Source organism: Myxocyprinus asiaticus, chromosome 40 (assembly GCF_019703515.2).
Source record: "Myxocyprinus asiaticus isolate MX2 ecotype Aquarium Trade chromosome 40, UBuf_Myxa_2, whole genome shotgun sequence".
NCBI classification, from domain to species: domain Eukaryota; kingdom Metazoa; phylum Chordata; class Actinopteri; order Cypriniformes; family Catostomidae; genus Myxocyprinus; species Myxocyprinus asiaticus.
The window spans coordinates 34449832-34467286 of record NC_059383.1 but is presented as its reverse complement, the minus strand read 5'-3'; the positions used below and the strand labels follow the sequence as shown (position 1 = coordinate 34467286).

Genomic DNA, 17455 nt, shown 5'->3' with positions numbered 1-17455 from the left:
GAAGTATTTTATTTATTTTTTTTGTTCATGTTAATTAATGTAGTTAACTAATGTTAACCAATACAACAACCTTGTTGTAAAATATTAGTTTTTTTTTTTTTTAACTATCACTCACATAAATATTTATCACCCCTGACAGAATATGTTTACCCTTATTGGTCAAGTTTAAGTGTGTATTCTGTGTATTCTAATCATTCGTCCATCACTTTTAGAGCTAAATAAGGAATCGTTCAGGTGCTGCTCTCTTAAGCGCAATTATTAAACCTCAGAATTTTGATATAGAAAGCCATTTATATCCTCTGAGAAACTTTTCTTGCATGAGCCGTACCTTACGGTATGTACATAGCCCTTACCTATAATAAGTTTATTTTGCCAAATTTTCACCATAACAATCTGCATCAAATTCTCATTCTTATAACATGCAGTACAAAGTAATAAATATCATCTCTTGAGGACAGAAAGGGGTTCTGGGAGCTCTCCAGTCTCTGGCATACAATTTAAATATAGCTGCTGACGATTTTACAACAGGGTGGACACATATACATGCACTTACACACAGTAGCTTTTGTATTTCAATTGTTAGAATTCAAAATTAATTGTAAACTGTTGCGTTGTGTATCAAATTTGTTGATTCAATTTCACTTTAGAATAGACAGACAACAATGTGGTGTGACATCTTGCATTTTATACTTGCAAGTTTTTTTTTTTTCAACAAAACGACCCGTTGGGTCACACAGGGTTACTGTGATTCTGAAATATCATTCTCTCAAACTTCCATTTCAAAATGTTGCACCATCTAACCAGTTGATATGAAATGTCCAAAACAGTATCTTGATTAAATACTCAAACTGTAAGGTTTTCTCATGTATAAAGTTTGGAAATAACTGTAGAGCCTGGATTTCAGACCAGGAGTATGCATTTCTCCCATGGTGCTTCAAATAGTCTGATGACCAGGTTAAAAACGCTAGAAGTTTTAGGTTTCATTTCTCAAAATGGCTTTTGATTTTGTGCGACAGCCTTGATTAATGTGGGTGTCAACACTGAATGTACAGAATGTTATAATGCTGTTTCAAAGAAACCAGCGTCCATTATACCAAAACGGAACAGTGATATACATGTGATGTCACTTCTTTATCATTGTGGTAAAAGTACTAAATTTAAAAGTTAAGAATTAACTTTGGAAGCCATATGGCAAGCATTCTGTAAGTGATGTTGCAGAGTTTGACTTTGTCTCGTAACAGTGAGGGTGCAGTTTGTGAGCAGGAAATTAAAGAATGGAAAACGCTTGATGTCTCTTAATTATGTGATATTATGATGTCATAATTCAAATTCAAACTGACTGGTTCAAATGGTGGCCTTATGAAAAGTGTTCACTTGAAGAGATCAGAATTATAAAATATTCTTTTCTTTTACATTTTTATTTATAGTCCAATTTGGTAAGCTTCAGCAGATAAATGCATGTTCACCAGACAAAGCAATTGAATAATTAGTCATTTGGAAAACAAACACTTTTCCCACTAAAACACATCTGTCATGTTCATGTTCAAAATAATAATCTAAGGTTTATTTAATGTTCACTATACATCAAACAAACTGCACAAAATATACAGTTGATAAAACTATGTATCATTTTTATGAAACACACTGAGCAATACAGATAACATCATTCATTGCCTTCTATTTCATTTATACTTTTTCTTTCTTTCTTTCTTTCTTTCTTTCTTTCAATAATCACATTAGTGCAATAACTCTTTTAAGCATGGATGAATAATGGTTTGTTCATCTAATCATGAATTCACACCATGCTCCACAGTTATTGTGACCAGTCTCTTGGTGATGTTCATTTCAATCAAGTCTTTATGATGATATTTTTAAACCTCTCTCTTTCTCTTTCTCCATCTATCTCTGTCTGTGCTGTCAGTGAGCCATTCTGTTGAGAGTAGGAGATGGAGACTGTGGTTCTTTACGCAGTGCTTTTTAAAATCAAATGCCATTGTCACACCTTCTGCTCCAGGCTGTTGTTCAAATGAAATTATTCTAAACATGGAAGATGAGATGAGATGGTTGGAAAGAAAAGAAAAGACAAATTAAAGATTTAACACAGCACTATGGATTGCTGTTAGAACGCAACATTTTAAAGGTACTGTGTATGTAATATAAATATCTGTATGTGACTAAATAAACAACTCCTTTGACCTTGAAATCGAGTGTCATCTTTTCTTGAATCAACAAACGCTGCGTTGGAGGAAGACAGTTATGGATAAATTAGTCCGTTTGCAATTAAAATGCCTTACATGAATTAATGACTTCTATCTCTTACATCTGACATGTTGGGTCAAGACTTTACTGACATGACTCATTTACTAAAAATGTCATAAACCACCTAAAAAGAAACATTTCATGTTAAAATATAATTAAATATAGTCATATTTTTGTATCGTTTTCTTAATAATACTAGTTTTAGAATTTTATTTTATTAATTTTATCATAAATATGTGTAAATATATCGTATATACTATAGAGAGAGAGAGAGAGAGAGAGCTATTGTTCTTATTGTTTTTAATATAATATTGTGTATATATTGTCTATATTGTTTGTATGTTTATTTATTAGTAGTTAATTAGTTAATTACCTATTTTATTATAATTAATAAATTAATAGTATTATTAGTAGGGCTTGATAAATCAATTCAATTTGATGGAATTTTGTAATGAAATTCAAATGCGTAAATATATATATATATATATATATATATATATATATATATATATATTTTTTTTTTTTTTTTGACACATTTGAATTTCATTACAAAATTCCATCAAATTGAATTGATTTATCTTTAATGATATAAAATACAAATGAAAAACTATTTTAATGTTAGTAATTTAATTTTGTTAAACAATTACACAATTAAATTTGATGTAATTTTAATTCATAAATCTTAAAAATAGGCTAAAATGCTGTATAAATTTTTTACATACACATACACAGAAATGTAACTTAATAAATTACTCACCAGACAGTTTATAGCAGTTTCTACAACTATCATAGTTCATACATTTGTATTTTCTATTTTATTTACGTCTATCCCTCTCACACACACTTCAGTCAACATGACATTTTCATCTCAATAGCTCTGTTTCCTACAGTGGTCTTATATCTTCTATGGTTTTGTTCTATTAAATGGAGCTAAAACTCGATCCAATGAATCAACAACAAAGGACGATCCCTGCATGAGAAGCACTCTATTATCTGCAGTCTCTCCCTGCTTCCAGAGGTTTGTATTCTTCACATCAAACTTGGCGTGAAAATATTCCTGGGCCCTGTTCCTTTCTATCATTGGTAGCTTGGAATGGAATTTGCAGGCCACGTTTACTTTGTCTGGATGTTCTAAGCTTATTATTCAGTGAAGAAAGGTTTTTAAAGCTTCAGTATAGAGTTCTGAATAGGTTCGGATTAAATACACTTGAGGAGTCTATAAATTCAATGTTTATGTCTTGTGGCTGTAGTTTTGTAACAGTTTGCAGTATGGGCCCCATTTACTTCCATTGTAAAAGTCTTATTGTCGCCGCTACTTTTGCTTTTTTTTAAAAACATATTTTAATTTTTTTATTTTATAAATCAATATTATGCAACAAATGCTGTCAATTCCTTTAACAACAAACACACACATGCACACACACACACGCGCGCACACACACACGTTGTAGTGGCAATAGACATAAAGACTCACCCAAGGCAAGACCCACAAATTTGTTAAGAGATTAAATATCCATCCCTTTACATAGTCAAGATCAGGTCACGAGTAAGTTTGCCTTCTGCGTCATTCTGTGTGTTTTATGATGCTTTTTATACATTGTTAAGAATTACAACCATTGGAGTTAGCATTACAAAACCATCACAAACATTTGTTTCACCAAGGGATGCTTTTAGAGGCCTCATGGACAATGCCCAGAATTTGTTTGGGAGGATGTTGTCTTTGATTCTTTTTAAAAATGTTCATTTTGTGACTGTAAATATCAGGTCACCCACTGATTTCATGTGTGGTTTGCCTCAGCGACTGATATACTGCAGAAAATAACACAATAAGACAACAATTAAGACCCAGTTAAAATTAGGTCACATAATTTAATTTAACTGCATTTCACTGAATGTATGAAGCCACAGTAGAAGCATGGACAATGGCAAGAATTAAAAACAGACAATGCAAACAACGCTGAGACAACTCAGTATCACCTTTAACAGGTTTGAACTGTCACACCTTGGTCTTTATTTTAATAGATTTATTTCTGTCTAGCGCTGCTTAAAACATAATGTGCTATTGGTAAGAATGTCAAAGACAGGCCAAGTGTACACCATTTTTTTTCGTACGTATTTACATGTTTTTGGTCGTGTGGCAAGCTCTGTGGCAATTTGGATGTAACGATGAAATGTTGGAAAAAAGTGTGAGGGAAGACAAGAGGGAATAATATGCAAATGTATGCCACATAATCTCATATCTGTACCATGTCGAAAAAAAAAATGTTTTTTAAGATTTTTAAGTGCAAGGAAAAGCCTTGATATAAATTTTGTATGTAACACATGGAGAATTCTCTTTAAATATTAGTACATCAACATATTACTTTGATTTGCATTTATACAGACATAGTTTTTCATTGTGGAATTTTTAACATTGTTTTGCCTTATATATACACATGTGGATATATGACAACGTGACAGATCAAGGACACATTTGGTTGGATCACAATAAGAAATGTGAGAAACATTCATGGTTCAGTTGTCCTTCAGGTGTTTACCCATCTTCTAAGATATACTGTTCATTCTGGTCACAAATTCAACAGCAACAATCTGCAACAGTCAACCATCAAAGTTCCTTTTTAACTCTTTCAGAGAGCAGACCCTAAAATTTCAAAAAGTCAGAATCCTCTTCTATCCATTTATGACACTCATTTCAAGTGTTGTATTTCCAAAACACGACCATATTTCAAACCATTTCCCTGTCTTACTTTGTTCTTGGGATCCAAGGAGCAATGAATCCAAATGGTTTAGTCCAACAACATTTTCACGACTGGTCCTTGTTCATTTTGAAATTGGGCTCAGTAGGCTTCACTCAGCTGTGTCGAATCTTTGCACCAAATGGGCAAGAAACAATGACTGAGGACAAGCCAATTCAGGACAAGGTAATATAGTCAGATTCTGTCTGTCACAGCCCACACAATGTAACAAAACTGGTCATTGAGTGATTGTTTATGGTAGATGGTTCTCAACACAAGCTTGAACGAAATGGTACCATCCACCACATCTCACTGGATCCAGATGGTGTTGGCTCTATCAGGTCGTCGCGGGTCTGCAGTCAGATCTCCAAAAGTGGAGAAGAACTGCTCCATCTCTTTTTGTAGCATTTCGTTTCTCTTCTCCGCATCTTCCTTGGCTCGCTCAGCGTTTCTCAGCTTGATCTCCACCATGGTGTATTTCTTCTTCTCCTGGTCCAACTCTTCGTGGAGATTCGCCATCACTGTCTCCAACTCTAGATTACGATGTTCCAGACTACAGGGAAGATAAGAGGAAGGGTAGGGGTGAATGTAAAGACTTTTTTCATTGTGATGATTAGTTCAGTGCGGGTTAGTTCACCCAAAATGAATGGGGACTTCAAGCTTCAATTTAAACAAAAAAGTACTATAAAATTAGATGACTGATGTGCTATATTCCAAGTCTTCTCAAGGCGCATCACAACATTATTATTTTTTTTTTTTCCCTTTTCTCCCTAATTTGGAATGCCCAATTCCCAATGTGCTTTTAAGTTCTCTTGGTCGCGTAGTGATTCGTATCAATCCGGGTGGCAGAGGACAAATCCCAGTTGCCTCCGTGTCTGAGACCGCCAACTTGCGCATCTTATCACGTGGCTTGTTGAACGCATTGCCACGGAGACATAGCGCGTGTTGAGGCTTCACGCCATCCACCGCGGCATCCACGCTCAACTCACCACGCGACCCACCAAGAACGAACCACATTATAGCGATCACGAGGAGGTTACCCCATGTGACTCTACCCTCCCTAGCAACCGGGCCAATTTGGTTGCTTAGGAAGCCTGGCTGGAGTCACTCAGCACGCCCTGGATTCGAACTAGCGTATTTTACCACTGAGCTACCCAGGCCCCCGCATCACAACATTCTTGACATCAGTGATGTCAAAGCTCATTGGCAGGCCCAGATGGAATCTGCGCATGCAGAACTCCGCAGAAAACTCAGCAGATTTCCGCAGAATTGTGATATATGTCATTCATAAAAGTTCTACGCATTCCCCATCTCGTGCATGTTTGTTTAAGAAATATTTTGGCTAATTTCTTTTAGCTACCAATAACAGTTTAGTACTCTCAGGTTCATTTAATACATTCCGGGTTCAATTCTAGTTAAGTTCAATCGACAACATTTATGGCATATTGCTAATTACCACAAAAATTCATTTTGACTTGTTCCTACTAAAAAACAAAAATATGGGTTACAGTGAGGCACTTGCAATGGAAGTGAATCGTGGCCAATCCGTAAATTATAAAATCCTCACTGTTTGAAAGGTATAGCCACAAGACATATACAATATATGTGTTAACATGATTTTAGTGTGATCAAATGGCTTACTAACCTTTTCTGTGTAAAGTTTCATGGCTTCGTTGCCATGACGACCTAATGTCATAAACCCTGTAATCCCAGATGATTTAAATAACTTTACAGCTCAAATAATACACGAGTTTTAACAGAAGAATTAATGTAAATCCTTTTATAAAATAATAAGCTTCACATTTCTGCCTTTAAACCCTATGGAAATTGGCCACATTCACTTCCATTGTAATTGCCTCACTGTAACCCAGATTTTTGCTTTTTTTTAAAGAAAAGGAGGGACGAGTCAAAATTTTTATGATAATCAACATTATGCCAAAATTGCTGTCAATTGAGCTTAACTTTTTTTGAACCCGGAAAATATTCCTTTAATCCTTATGTCATTTTGACCCAAACAACCTTGTTTTTGTTTCTTACATTTTTTTTTTATTCATTTTTTTTTTTACTTTTTTTGGATTCAAATTCCTTGACTTTGTTCACATATGGTATCCGAAAACCAAAAACAAAAATGTAACCATTTTCTTTACATTTTTTTTTATTTTTTATTTTTTTATTTCACTTTGTTACAGTTGTGCTCCCATTGGAACTGAATGGATCAAAATACAAAATACAGAAATATTAAGTGTTCAGGAGCATCCCAATCCTTTAGATGAGCACATATGTGGATGTGTCCTTAGACATGTGCACACACACACAACACACACACACATACTCTCTCTCTCTCTCACACACACACACACACACACACACACACACACACACACACACACACACACACACACTGCATGTTGGTGCAGCTATCATTATGAGGACTCTCCATAGACATAATGATTTTTAGACTGTACGAACTATAGATTCTATCCCCTAACCCTACCCCTAAACCTAACCCTCACAAAAAATTTCTGCATTTTTACATTTTCAATAAAACATAGTTTAGTATGTTTTTTAAGTGATTTGAATTATGGGGACACTAGAAATGTCCTCATAAACCACAAAATACCCTTGTAATTACCAGTTTGTAACCTAAAAAAAAGTCCTCGTAAACCACCTAAACCTGCCCACACACACTCTCTCTCTCTCTCTCTCTCTCTCACACACACACACACACACACACACACAATGTGTGTTGAGCGCCATTTTATGCATCGTCTTTCCATGTACACTCTTCTTCTAGATCTACTTATCATATTATGTTGTGTTTGGGCTTGTTTGAATCGGGATAATCTGTTGTAAGTTACGCTATGTCATTGTCAATGTTATATGTATGTTTCTGGGAGTAATAAGGAAAAAACTTGATAAAAAGACACTCCTGTTTATTATCTTTACAGTATGTGTATCTGTGGTAATTTCATACACTAATACTCACTGCAGTTTGGCCTGTGAGTGAAAAAAATTGCTCATTGCATTCTACTAATTGAGACCTTTCCAACGATATATAACACAATGCTATATAATCCTTTTATGCTTTTAGCAACTTTGAATATAATTGTTGTGATAATACATTTGCAAAGGATGAGAATAAAACAGTTCTTATTTGTCAGCAAATTAAAAAGCATTATTTAAGATTTGATCAGCTATATAACTTCTAAGCTTTAAAATGACACCTATTTTGTTCAGATCAAGCAAGTGGTTTTAATTTAATTTACAAGTGGTAGTAATCATAATTACTAAAAAAAGAAGTTAATAAAAATGTCTAATGCAATATCTTGTGATAATATATGCAATATGAGAGATTTTTAAACAACCTCAGTGGGCCGGTCATTTTTAACCAGGAACACAAAATGTGTTAGGACAAAACGAACACAACAGGGTTAAATGGTGTTTCTTTGAAATATTTTTGAGCTTGACAGTGCTCATTATGATAAATAAAGTCACAAAGAAAGAAAGACATACAGTTTTGTAACAACGAGAAGGTTCATTTTTTTTGGAAAATGTTCCTTAAAAGTTAATTTTCCAACAACATTAAAACAAACAGTAACATATTATTTTTGTGTACTTAACAAAATCTTACCAAAGACAAGAAAGACAAAGGCAAACATTGGCACTGGCACCATAAAGTTTAATAGAATAAGTTGTCTTCAAGTATTTTCAAGTACTAAGAACATTATGGTTGAATATTAATCTTACCTCTTGATTCTGGCCTCATATTCATTCTTCTGCTTGAGCATTTCCTGTTTGAGGCTGGCCACCAGGCTGTGCAGTGCACTGTGATTGGTCGGTCCATTGATGACAGCAAATGCCGTTTCACTGTTTTCGCTACTGCTTGTTCCTCTGCTCCCCCGACCTCCTCCATTATTGGTACTCTGCTCCCTGTCCTCTGGTACCAGTCCGTTGTCCTCCTGTACTGGCCCGTCCAACAACGGGTCCTCAAAATTGCTGCCAAAGAAGTCCTGCTCTGGACAAGTTGTTGTAGAAGAGCGACAAGAGGCGGAGTTCTCTGGCAGAGAGATCTCACAAGACGACGTGGACCAGGTGGCACTGTCCACGCTCTGCTTGTCCTCACAGCTGCTGCTGAGACTGGGCTGCATCTGTTGCATCTGCTGCTGGATATGGACGTTGTCGTACGTGGACAAGCGATTCTGCTGGTGCTCTGTGTCTCGAGCTTTCCCCTCACGCATTGCTACATGACCACTGGGCGTCCAGAGTCCATTATGCCCATTTAGAGTCCCGTTCGTCCCGTCCGTGCTGGACACGCCCATTCGCACAACACCATTCAGAACCCCCATCTTGGTGCCTGAGCCTTTCATCGCGCCTGCCCGTCGGGTCTGCAGGGTGCACATGTTGGGCAAAGTCTGGCTCTTCTCTTGATTGGCGTCGCCTGAGGAAGAAGATGATGAGCTGAAGGAGCCGTTAGTGACAATTCCACTGCCTTTACTGAACGCTGGGTTCTTTTTCACCGTAAGAGGCGGGCTACGGGTTACCTCGAATCGCGGACCTGTAAAACTATTACGAGGGCTTCCCAGGCGGGGAGAGCCATTGTCCAATGGGACCCGGCTGGGTGATTCGGGAGTGTCCCAGGTGCATTGTCGTCCGCCAGCGGTGTTGTTGTTCTCTTTGTTTTGTTGTTGACAATTCATTGGTCGTTTTTGCGGCTCATTGTTGTTGTTATTGACCAATTCCAGAGTGCTTGTATGGTCCTCTTCGGGTGGGAAAATAAAATCGTGCTGACCAATCAGAACGGCCATTAGCTGTTGGACCAGTACTGCGCCTGCAAACAACACAAACAGATATTTTTTGAGTTTTTGCTTTTAGATCATGTCTGTTAGCTTTGAAGCCATCTATATGCTAGTGGACACCTTAACAAAATTAACCGTTACGCATTTACAATTTACAGTCTTTCACTTCTGGGTAAATGGACCAAAAATATTTATACATTTTCTTGCACTACACAGATTTTTGTCCAGTCTAATGCTCTCTAGAATGAGAATGTCCCTCCCCATAATACCACTTGCAACTGACTAGCAAGAAGCAAATCATTAATCATGGATCATGGCTGTAATGGAACGAAAGCCTACTGGCTATTAAAATAATGGGACGAGCAGTTCGATGTGTCCCGCCCAAACGTAATGTTTCAATAGGAAATACGTGAACAGGAAAGAAAACTTTGCTTGTCAATCAATTTCATGGGGTCTTCCACTCAGTAGTGTGTGATATGGATAAAAGACCTACCTTCCATTATAGTCATTGGGTCCTCGACCTTTGGCCTCAATATATTTGGCCCGAAAACTGTCGCCAGATTTTGTACACTCATTTTATTGACCCCTGAGTATGACTGCACCTCATCCAAAAACCTGACCAAGAAAGATGGATATTAAAATGCAGAAATTACATTTCTTTAAAAGTGCATGTTCAAATATTTAAAATGTGCTCTGCTAAATCCAATTTCCACAGCATCAACTGAAAGTCAAACATGAAGATTACATGAAAATGGCTTGTAAGGGTCGGTGTTATGACCGAAATCCTATGTAGTATGGTATAAGTAATTTTATATTAAAGTAATAGCATAAATCATAATATCCTGTATTTATTATGGCTGGAAATGTAACAAAAAATGGTTTATGTATTAAGAAAACATGTTGTAATGACAATTTTTGGACACTCCATTGATTTAAATGCTTTACAAATGAAAGGTACTTCATCTCAATTGATTATTTATTTTATTTTTTTTTAAACTTGATTAATGCAAACCAAAAGAGGCGAACAGTACACATATGATGTACTGTATAATATAATACCAACCACCCCTTGCAGCCTTAGTGCAACTGAAAACAGTAATAATGTACAGGACTTCATAATAAAGAATATAAAAAGTGCTTACTTGCATATGTATTTAAGCAGATTGTAGTTCACCAGAGGAAGACTTTCCACTTGCCTTCTTAATTCCTTCGTTCCCTGTGTAGAGACAGAAAAATCTATTAATTAAATACACAGTTAGGATACAAAAACGTTCATGCATTTTTTAAAACTGATTATCGTAATCAAATTTGAAACAACCTGGACTAATATGTATGATCATAAGGTGTATTGAATTAAAAAAACAATCTAACCTGCCCCATTGCCTTAAGAGTAGTTAAAGTCTGCTTGAACAATTCCTAATTGACTTTAAATATTCACATCACAATTTATTTAATTATTAGTACAATATTCTTCTTAGCCTGGGTCAATGGGTTTAACAATTCATGACATTCCAGCTTTAATGATGCAGCACTACATCCCTTTCATGGTCGATCTGTTTTTCCCTGCAGGCTTACTCTGATGAAATGGCTTTGCTGCAGCAGACGAGAAGGCTATTTTTCACAATATAAATGGATCAACTAAAGCCTTTTGCTTCATTTGACATGGTGCCATGATTCTTTGTGTCTGCCAATGCAGTCGTGTACTTACCCTAGGTATTTTCATAGGTACAAATCTCATTCAAAACCTCCGGGCAGTAATTTAAAATTACCATGCACTTTGATTCTATCCCCAAACAATTCAACAGCCACTAGCAGGACGTGCTTGTGATTTGTGAGGTAAAAGTTGAACTTGAAAGTCAGAGTGAGGCAGATTCTGTCCCTCAGTGTGGACCCAAGCTACTGTAGTAGTTCAGGCTCAGAGAAAGAAAGGAATGGAGGGGTCAGATGAAAGAAAAGAAGACTATAGGGGCATCATATGGTGCTGAATCACATGGTTTTCTGCCTGATGGTGTCAATCAAGCTCAATTTGACCCAAACGCAAACAAAAGAAATAGTAAGAGGTAAATCCTAATTGAGAAATAAAAAGTTGTCCGCAGTGCGAAGAAAAAAAAAGTAGCTGATCCAATGAACCATCAGTCGGTTGCAACAACAGGGAACTGAACAAAAGCAATAGCAGTATTCTTACTATGGCAAGTGGCCATTTATGTGGCTACTGGGTGAATGTTATGTCATCTAATAAATATTCATTAGCAGAGCATATACAGTTTATAGTTTATAATTTATATTTATCAATACAATGATTGTTGCCAACTGGTTGCTTTGACAGTGGATTCCACTTTGATGTCCATTTATCCCTGTCTTAGGAAAGCTAATTTAAATAAGAAAGTGTCTGATAAATAGCAACTTATCACAGTGCTAAACTATCTTAGCTAAATGGAGACTACATACTGTACAAAAATCAAACAACAGCAATGTTTCTTTAATGCAATTAAATAATACCTAAATGGTAAAAAAACAAAAAAACAAAAAAAAAACACAACAGTAGCTGACACGTTAAACTGTAATTTGCATATTGAATGTCACTGCTTGCTAAAATCTCACTAAAAAATCACCCAGAAAAGTAGGCCTTTATATATATATACAGTTGTGCTCAAAAGTTTGCATACCATGGCAATTAAAGTTTAATTTCCCACACCTGTGGCTTTTTAAATTGCAATTAGTGTCTGTGTATAAATAGTCAATGAGTTTGTTAGCTCTCACGTGGATGCACTGAGCAGGCTAGATACTGAGCCATGGGGAGCATAACAGGTCTTTTGACAGTTCTTTTCTGCTCCCCATGGCTCAGTATCTAGCCTGCTCGGTGCATCCACGTGAGAGCTAACAAACTCATTGACTATTTATACACAGACACTAATTGCAATTTAAAAAGCCACAGGTGTGGGAAATTTAATTTTAATTGCCATTTAAACCTGTGTGTGTCACCTTGTGTGTCTGTAACAAGGCCAAACATTCAAGGGTATGTAAACTTTTGATCAAGGCCATTTGGGTGATTTCTGTTACCATTATGATTTAAAAAGGAGCCAAACAACTATGTGATAATAAATGGCTTCATATGATCACTATCCTTAAATAAAATACAGTTTTTTTGCATGATCAGTCCTATTTTCAAAATCAATGACAAAATTTCACAATTTCTGCCAGGGTATGCAAACTTTTGAGCACAACTGTATATATATATATATATATATATAATTTTTCCCATTGATTGCCAAATTTATGCAAAATTCACCCCAAAGAAAAATATGCTTAAAAATTTTTGCTATTGTTTGCCAAAGTCACACATAATTCACCCCATAGCAAAATATGCTTAAAAATCTGGGTTTTTATAATCAGTGGTTTCCTAAAAACACTTTCAAGGAGAAAAAAACACAATATTAATCAATGTCAATGCTTGGGTCTGAGGGTTAAACAAGACAAAATAAAAATCTCATTTGTTCTGCAATAACAGAATCAACATGTTATAAGAGCACTTACTGCATCCTGGTCTTTGCTGAGGAGTTTGGTGCAGGCCAGAAACTCATCATATTTACAGAAAGGAATGACGGGCTCAGGAAGCTCTCTCAAGTACAGCTTCAGCAAGGAGGCTACCGTGTGTACATCTGTATTACTGCAAAGATAAACCGGAAGAGTAGCCATATTAATATAAAAGATCAGTTCTACATCAAAACAGCAAACTAGAAGCATACAGTGTGAGAAACATTAAGAAAAGAAGCGATAAAAATAGCAGTGTTTAAAATTATAGAAAAATTATTGTAGTGTAGGAATGAATGAATCCTACCCGGGCAGAATCAATGGGATAGGTGGTAGGGATATGCAAAATGACATAATTTCAAAATCGCTTAGTCGGTGGGTTATGTCGATAGTCAGTCGACTAGTCATCAATAAAGCCCTTTATAATTAGGCTGGAGTAATTTCCACAAGACACCAATCAGACGCGTTTCTTAATAATAGAAACTTGCACTTGTTTTCCGCGACGTGACTCGCGCTAACAGTTTAGCCTGAAGCAAACTGCATATGAGGTAAACTGTCAGATTTATAAAAATAATGTTTATACTATACTTTTTTATACTAATTGTAATAGTATTTGTGAATAGAAAAAAATATTTAAACTACAATAATTCCAATATTAACTGTCTTAAATATTAAAATAAAAAAGTAAACGTCACTAATTAACAAGTCAGTTGTTGAAAGACTAGTCGACTGGTCGACAATTCTTGCACATCCCTAAAGGGTGGACATGTTGGCGTCCCTGTGTTGGTATCCCAGCACATCTAATGGGGAGATTAACAGGAGCCTGGTACTAAATCAGAGCAAGTACCAGCACATCAAAGAACAGTCCTGTATCCAAGCAATAAAGGAGCCAGGGTCATGACAACACCGTAACAAGCAGGATTTATAGACACTTGGGTTGAAAAGGTGGGACATCTTTTACAGGGTCGTTATTAGAGTTGTGGTGGATGTGACAGCTACACACACACACACACACACACACACACATTCTCAACCTCCAAGTCTGCTACACACAGGCACATGCACACATAGCCTAACTGTCAAATGCATTATAAATGCTTTATAATTATCACCTTTACTTCAGATACAGGGAAGTTCTATATATGAACAGTGCTAAATATGCAGTGTGCTTTCCCTGTTGTCTTCCTGACAGCGTGACTGTAAAGCTCTGACCTTTATCGCTAAAATAGCAGACTGAAAATAAACTGAGAGACAGCTGTTGATGTGAATTGCAGTGTCGGGAATCATGGAAGTGCAGAGAAAGCTTATTCTAAATAAAAAAGGTGTCCAGCATCGAGTCGACACATTTTAAGGTTGTGTCCTGAGAGAACATTAGGGTTAGGTTAGGTTAGGGTTTAGGGTTAGGCTAGGGGTTAGGGTTAGGCTAAAGGGCATGCTATACCAGTCAAAAGATGGCTTCTCTCCACAGTCGAAAGCATCCTGGAGGTCTTTGACAAGGTTGGCCTGTCCAGGCAGACGGAAAAGCCCTTCCTCTCGTAATCCCCATCGCCGGATGAAGTCCACACACTGCTCCACCAGCATGGGTGCCATTTTGTTTCCATAGCGACGCTCATATCGAACAGTCTCTTCCAACTTTTGACCAAAGATTCCTGGAAAAATATAAAGTACAGCTAGAATGTAGCATGAAAATTCTGCTGATATATTACATCCCTGCCTTTATACCAGATGAAAATTTCAGTGCTCAGGTTGCTCTTTCATAACCCAGGAAATTTAACCTCTTAAACCCTGGTGCATTTTTTGGCTGCTGCCTGCATTTTAACACATTAATATTATGCTGATGGGGAAAAACATTATCTCTGCCAAATCGATATGGGAATTCAACAACAGTCCCTTAAAAGGTGCAGTTATCATAATTTATATATAATCACCCTCCCTTACTAAAATGTATCATGATTTTACAGTTGTAACATTAGCTGAGGTATTTTGACAAAATTTGTAATATCATATAAAATAGGCTAACCTTTTAGGTGAACTCTATTATACTTTCGTGTATTGAAACGGTGTTGTAATAAATAATGTTTTTAAAGTGTTTAGGCTACTATTGTATTCATAAATACAATAATTAATTTTAAGAAAGACTAGCTACATTGACCTAACCACAGAAACAGGGAGCCAATATGGTCTTATGTGCTTATGGCTTTGCATTGGATGTAGATATTAGGAAATAAACAGGTTAAATCTTAATTTAACAATGCATTTGGTGATTTGGAAACAGTTCTCTTAAGTCTGATGAAGAAGAATGAGAAACACTGAGTGAAATATCACAATATATCGTAATTATAATCGCAATACACCAAAAATAATCACAATAATATTGTATAGTGACCTAAATATCGATATATATACTGTATATACTATATATATATATATATATACACACACTGTATATACTGTGACGCTGTTTCCTGTTTCTGTTGCTGCTAGTGCTCATGTCTGTAGCCTGCAAACCTGCTTAGCATTGCTTATCTTTCTATTTTCAGTGTTTAATCTTTTATCCCTCCCATTTTTTGTGGTCATTGTATTTTCTGCTTTTATACTTTTTAAAGATACAACTATGTGCATTTTACCACGCACACCCGCCTTTCCATTTTTATCATGATTACACTGCATGCTTTACCGCACACATTTTTTACATTGATCATTGTATAAATCTCAAACCACTAATCAACAAACAATTGCGGTAAGTCATGGCATCTGCTCATTTTATCACTTCGTGCATTGCATGCCACATGTTTACTATAGCTTCTTCCGTCAGCAGCGAGGGATTCACATGTGATAAATATAAGGAATTAGTCAGGCTGATGGAGAAGTTTAATGAGTTGGAGATGCGCATCCGAACGCTAGTGAAGATCAGTGAGAAAGAGCAGCCGGTAGATACTGTTTCGGGTGCTGGTAGTACAACGAGCAACACACACACTTTGGTTCTGGCTGTAGAGCCCCCGCAGCAGGGCATTTGGGTGACGTCTGGGCAGCATACTCACAGGGTAAAGCGACACCACTCTCCTGTTCCTGTTAGGATTTCCAATCGATTCTCCCTACTCAGTGATACACCCACTGATAATCATGTTGAAAGCACCCTTGTTATTGGCGACTCTATTTTAATGTAGAAATGTAGAAAAAGAGACTCCAGCCCCTATTTTTAAGTGCCAGAGCGTCTGACATCAGATCAAATTTACAAGTGCTGGCTAATGCTAATGTAGATTTTCTAAGATTGTTATTCATGTCGGCACTAACAATGTCCAGCTTCGCCAGCCAGAGATCACTAAAGATAATGTTAAAGAGGTGTGTGAACTTGAACAAAAAAATGTCAGACATTGTAATATGCTCTGGCCCCCTCCCTGCTCATCATGGTGACAAGGTTTATAGTAGATTAATGTCACTGAATGGCTGGATGTCTGAGTGGTGTCAGGAGAATAGCATAGGATTCATAGACTATTGGAAGACTTTTTGGGGAAGACCTGAACTGCTAAAGAGAGATAGACTCCATCCCTCCAGGGAAGGTGCCGTTCTCCTCTAATAATATGGCTCATAGTCTTAATAGTGGTACAGTTGAAATCAAAATTATTCAACCCCCCTGACCAGCAATACATTCTGGTGATGTGAATTAAAACACATCAACTAAAACCTCAGTAAACAGTCAAAGTAAGTTTTTAATACACATTTGAGTGATTTTGACATGTAAAAAATATTCAACCTCCAAAGTCAATCATTTGTGGAGTATCCTTTATCCTTAATAACAGCAAATAAATGTTTCAGGTAAGTGTTCTTAGGCTTCGGACACCTGTCTATTAGAATTTTTACACATTTCTCATGAGCAAAAGCTTCCAGCTCATTGACATTCTTTGGTTTCTGTGCTGCCACAGCTTCCTTGAAATCCCAACAAAGGTTTGCAATTGAATTTTAATGATGGACTGAAAGGGCCATTTAAGGACATTCCACGACCTATCCCTGAACCAGATTTTGGACAACTTGGATGTGTTATTGTCTTACTGGAAAGTCCAGTGATCAGCGAGCTTCAATTTATACACTGAAGGCATCTTATTTTTCATGCCAAAATGGCCTGACACCTGAAAG

At 36.5% G+C, this 17455-nt stretch overlaps 1 protein-coding gene across 5 annotated transcripts in view; it reads right to left on the bottom strand.

Annotated features, from left to right (window-relative positions):
* Positions 1-4108: 4108 nt before the first annotated feature.
* Positions 4109-17455, bottom strand: part of LOC127430771 (rho GTPase-activating protein 24-like) — a 165796-nt gene continuing 152449 nt past the window's right edge. For all 5 annotated transcript variants that reach the window (XM_051680820.1, XM_051680819.1, XM_051680822.1 and 2 more), the window contains 6 exons: positions 14763-14970; positions 13325-13457; positions 10933-11006; positions 10284-10405; positions 8742-9822; positions 4109-5547 (listed from right to left, as the gene is read on the bottom strand). In XM_051680820.1, coding sequence (XP_051536780.1) covers positions 5304-5547; positions 8742-9822; positions 10284-10405; positions 10933-11006; positions 13325-13457; positions 14763-14970 — 1862 coding nt within the window. In that variant the 3' untranslated portion in view covers positions 4109-5303. The remainder of the gene's footprint in view (positions 5548-8741; positions 9823-10283; positions 10406-10932; positions 11007-13324; positions 13458-14762; positions 14971-17455) is intronic.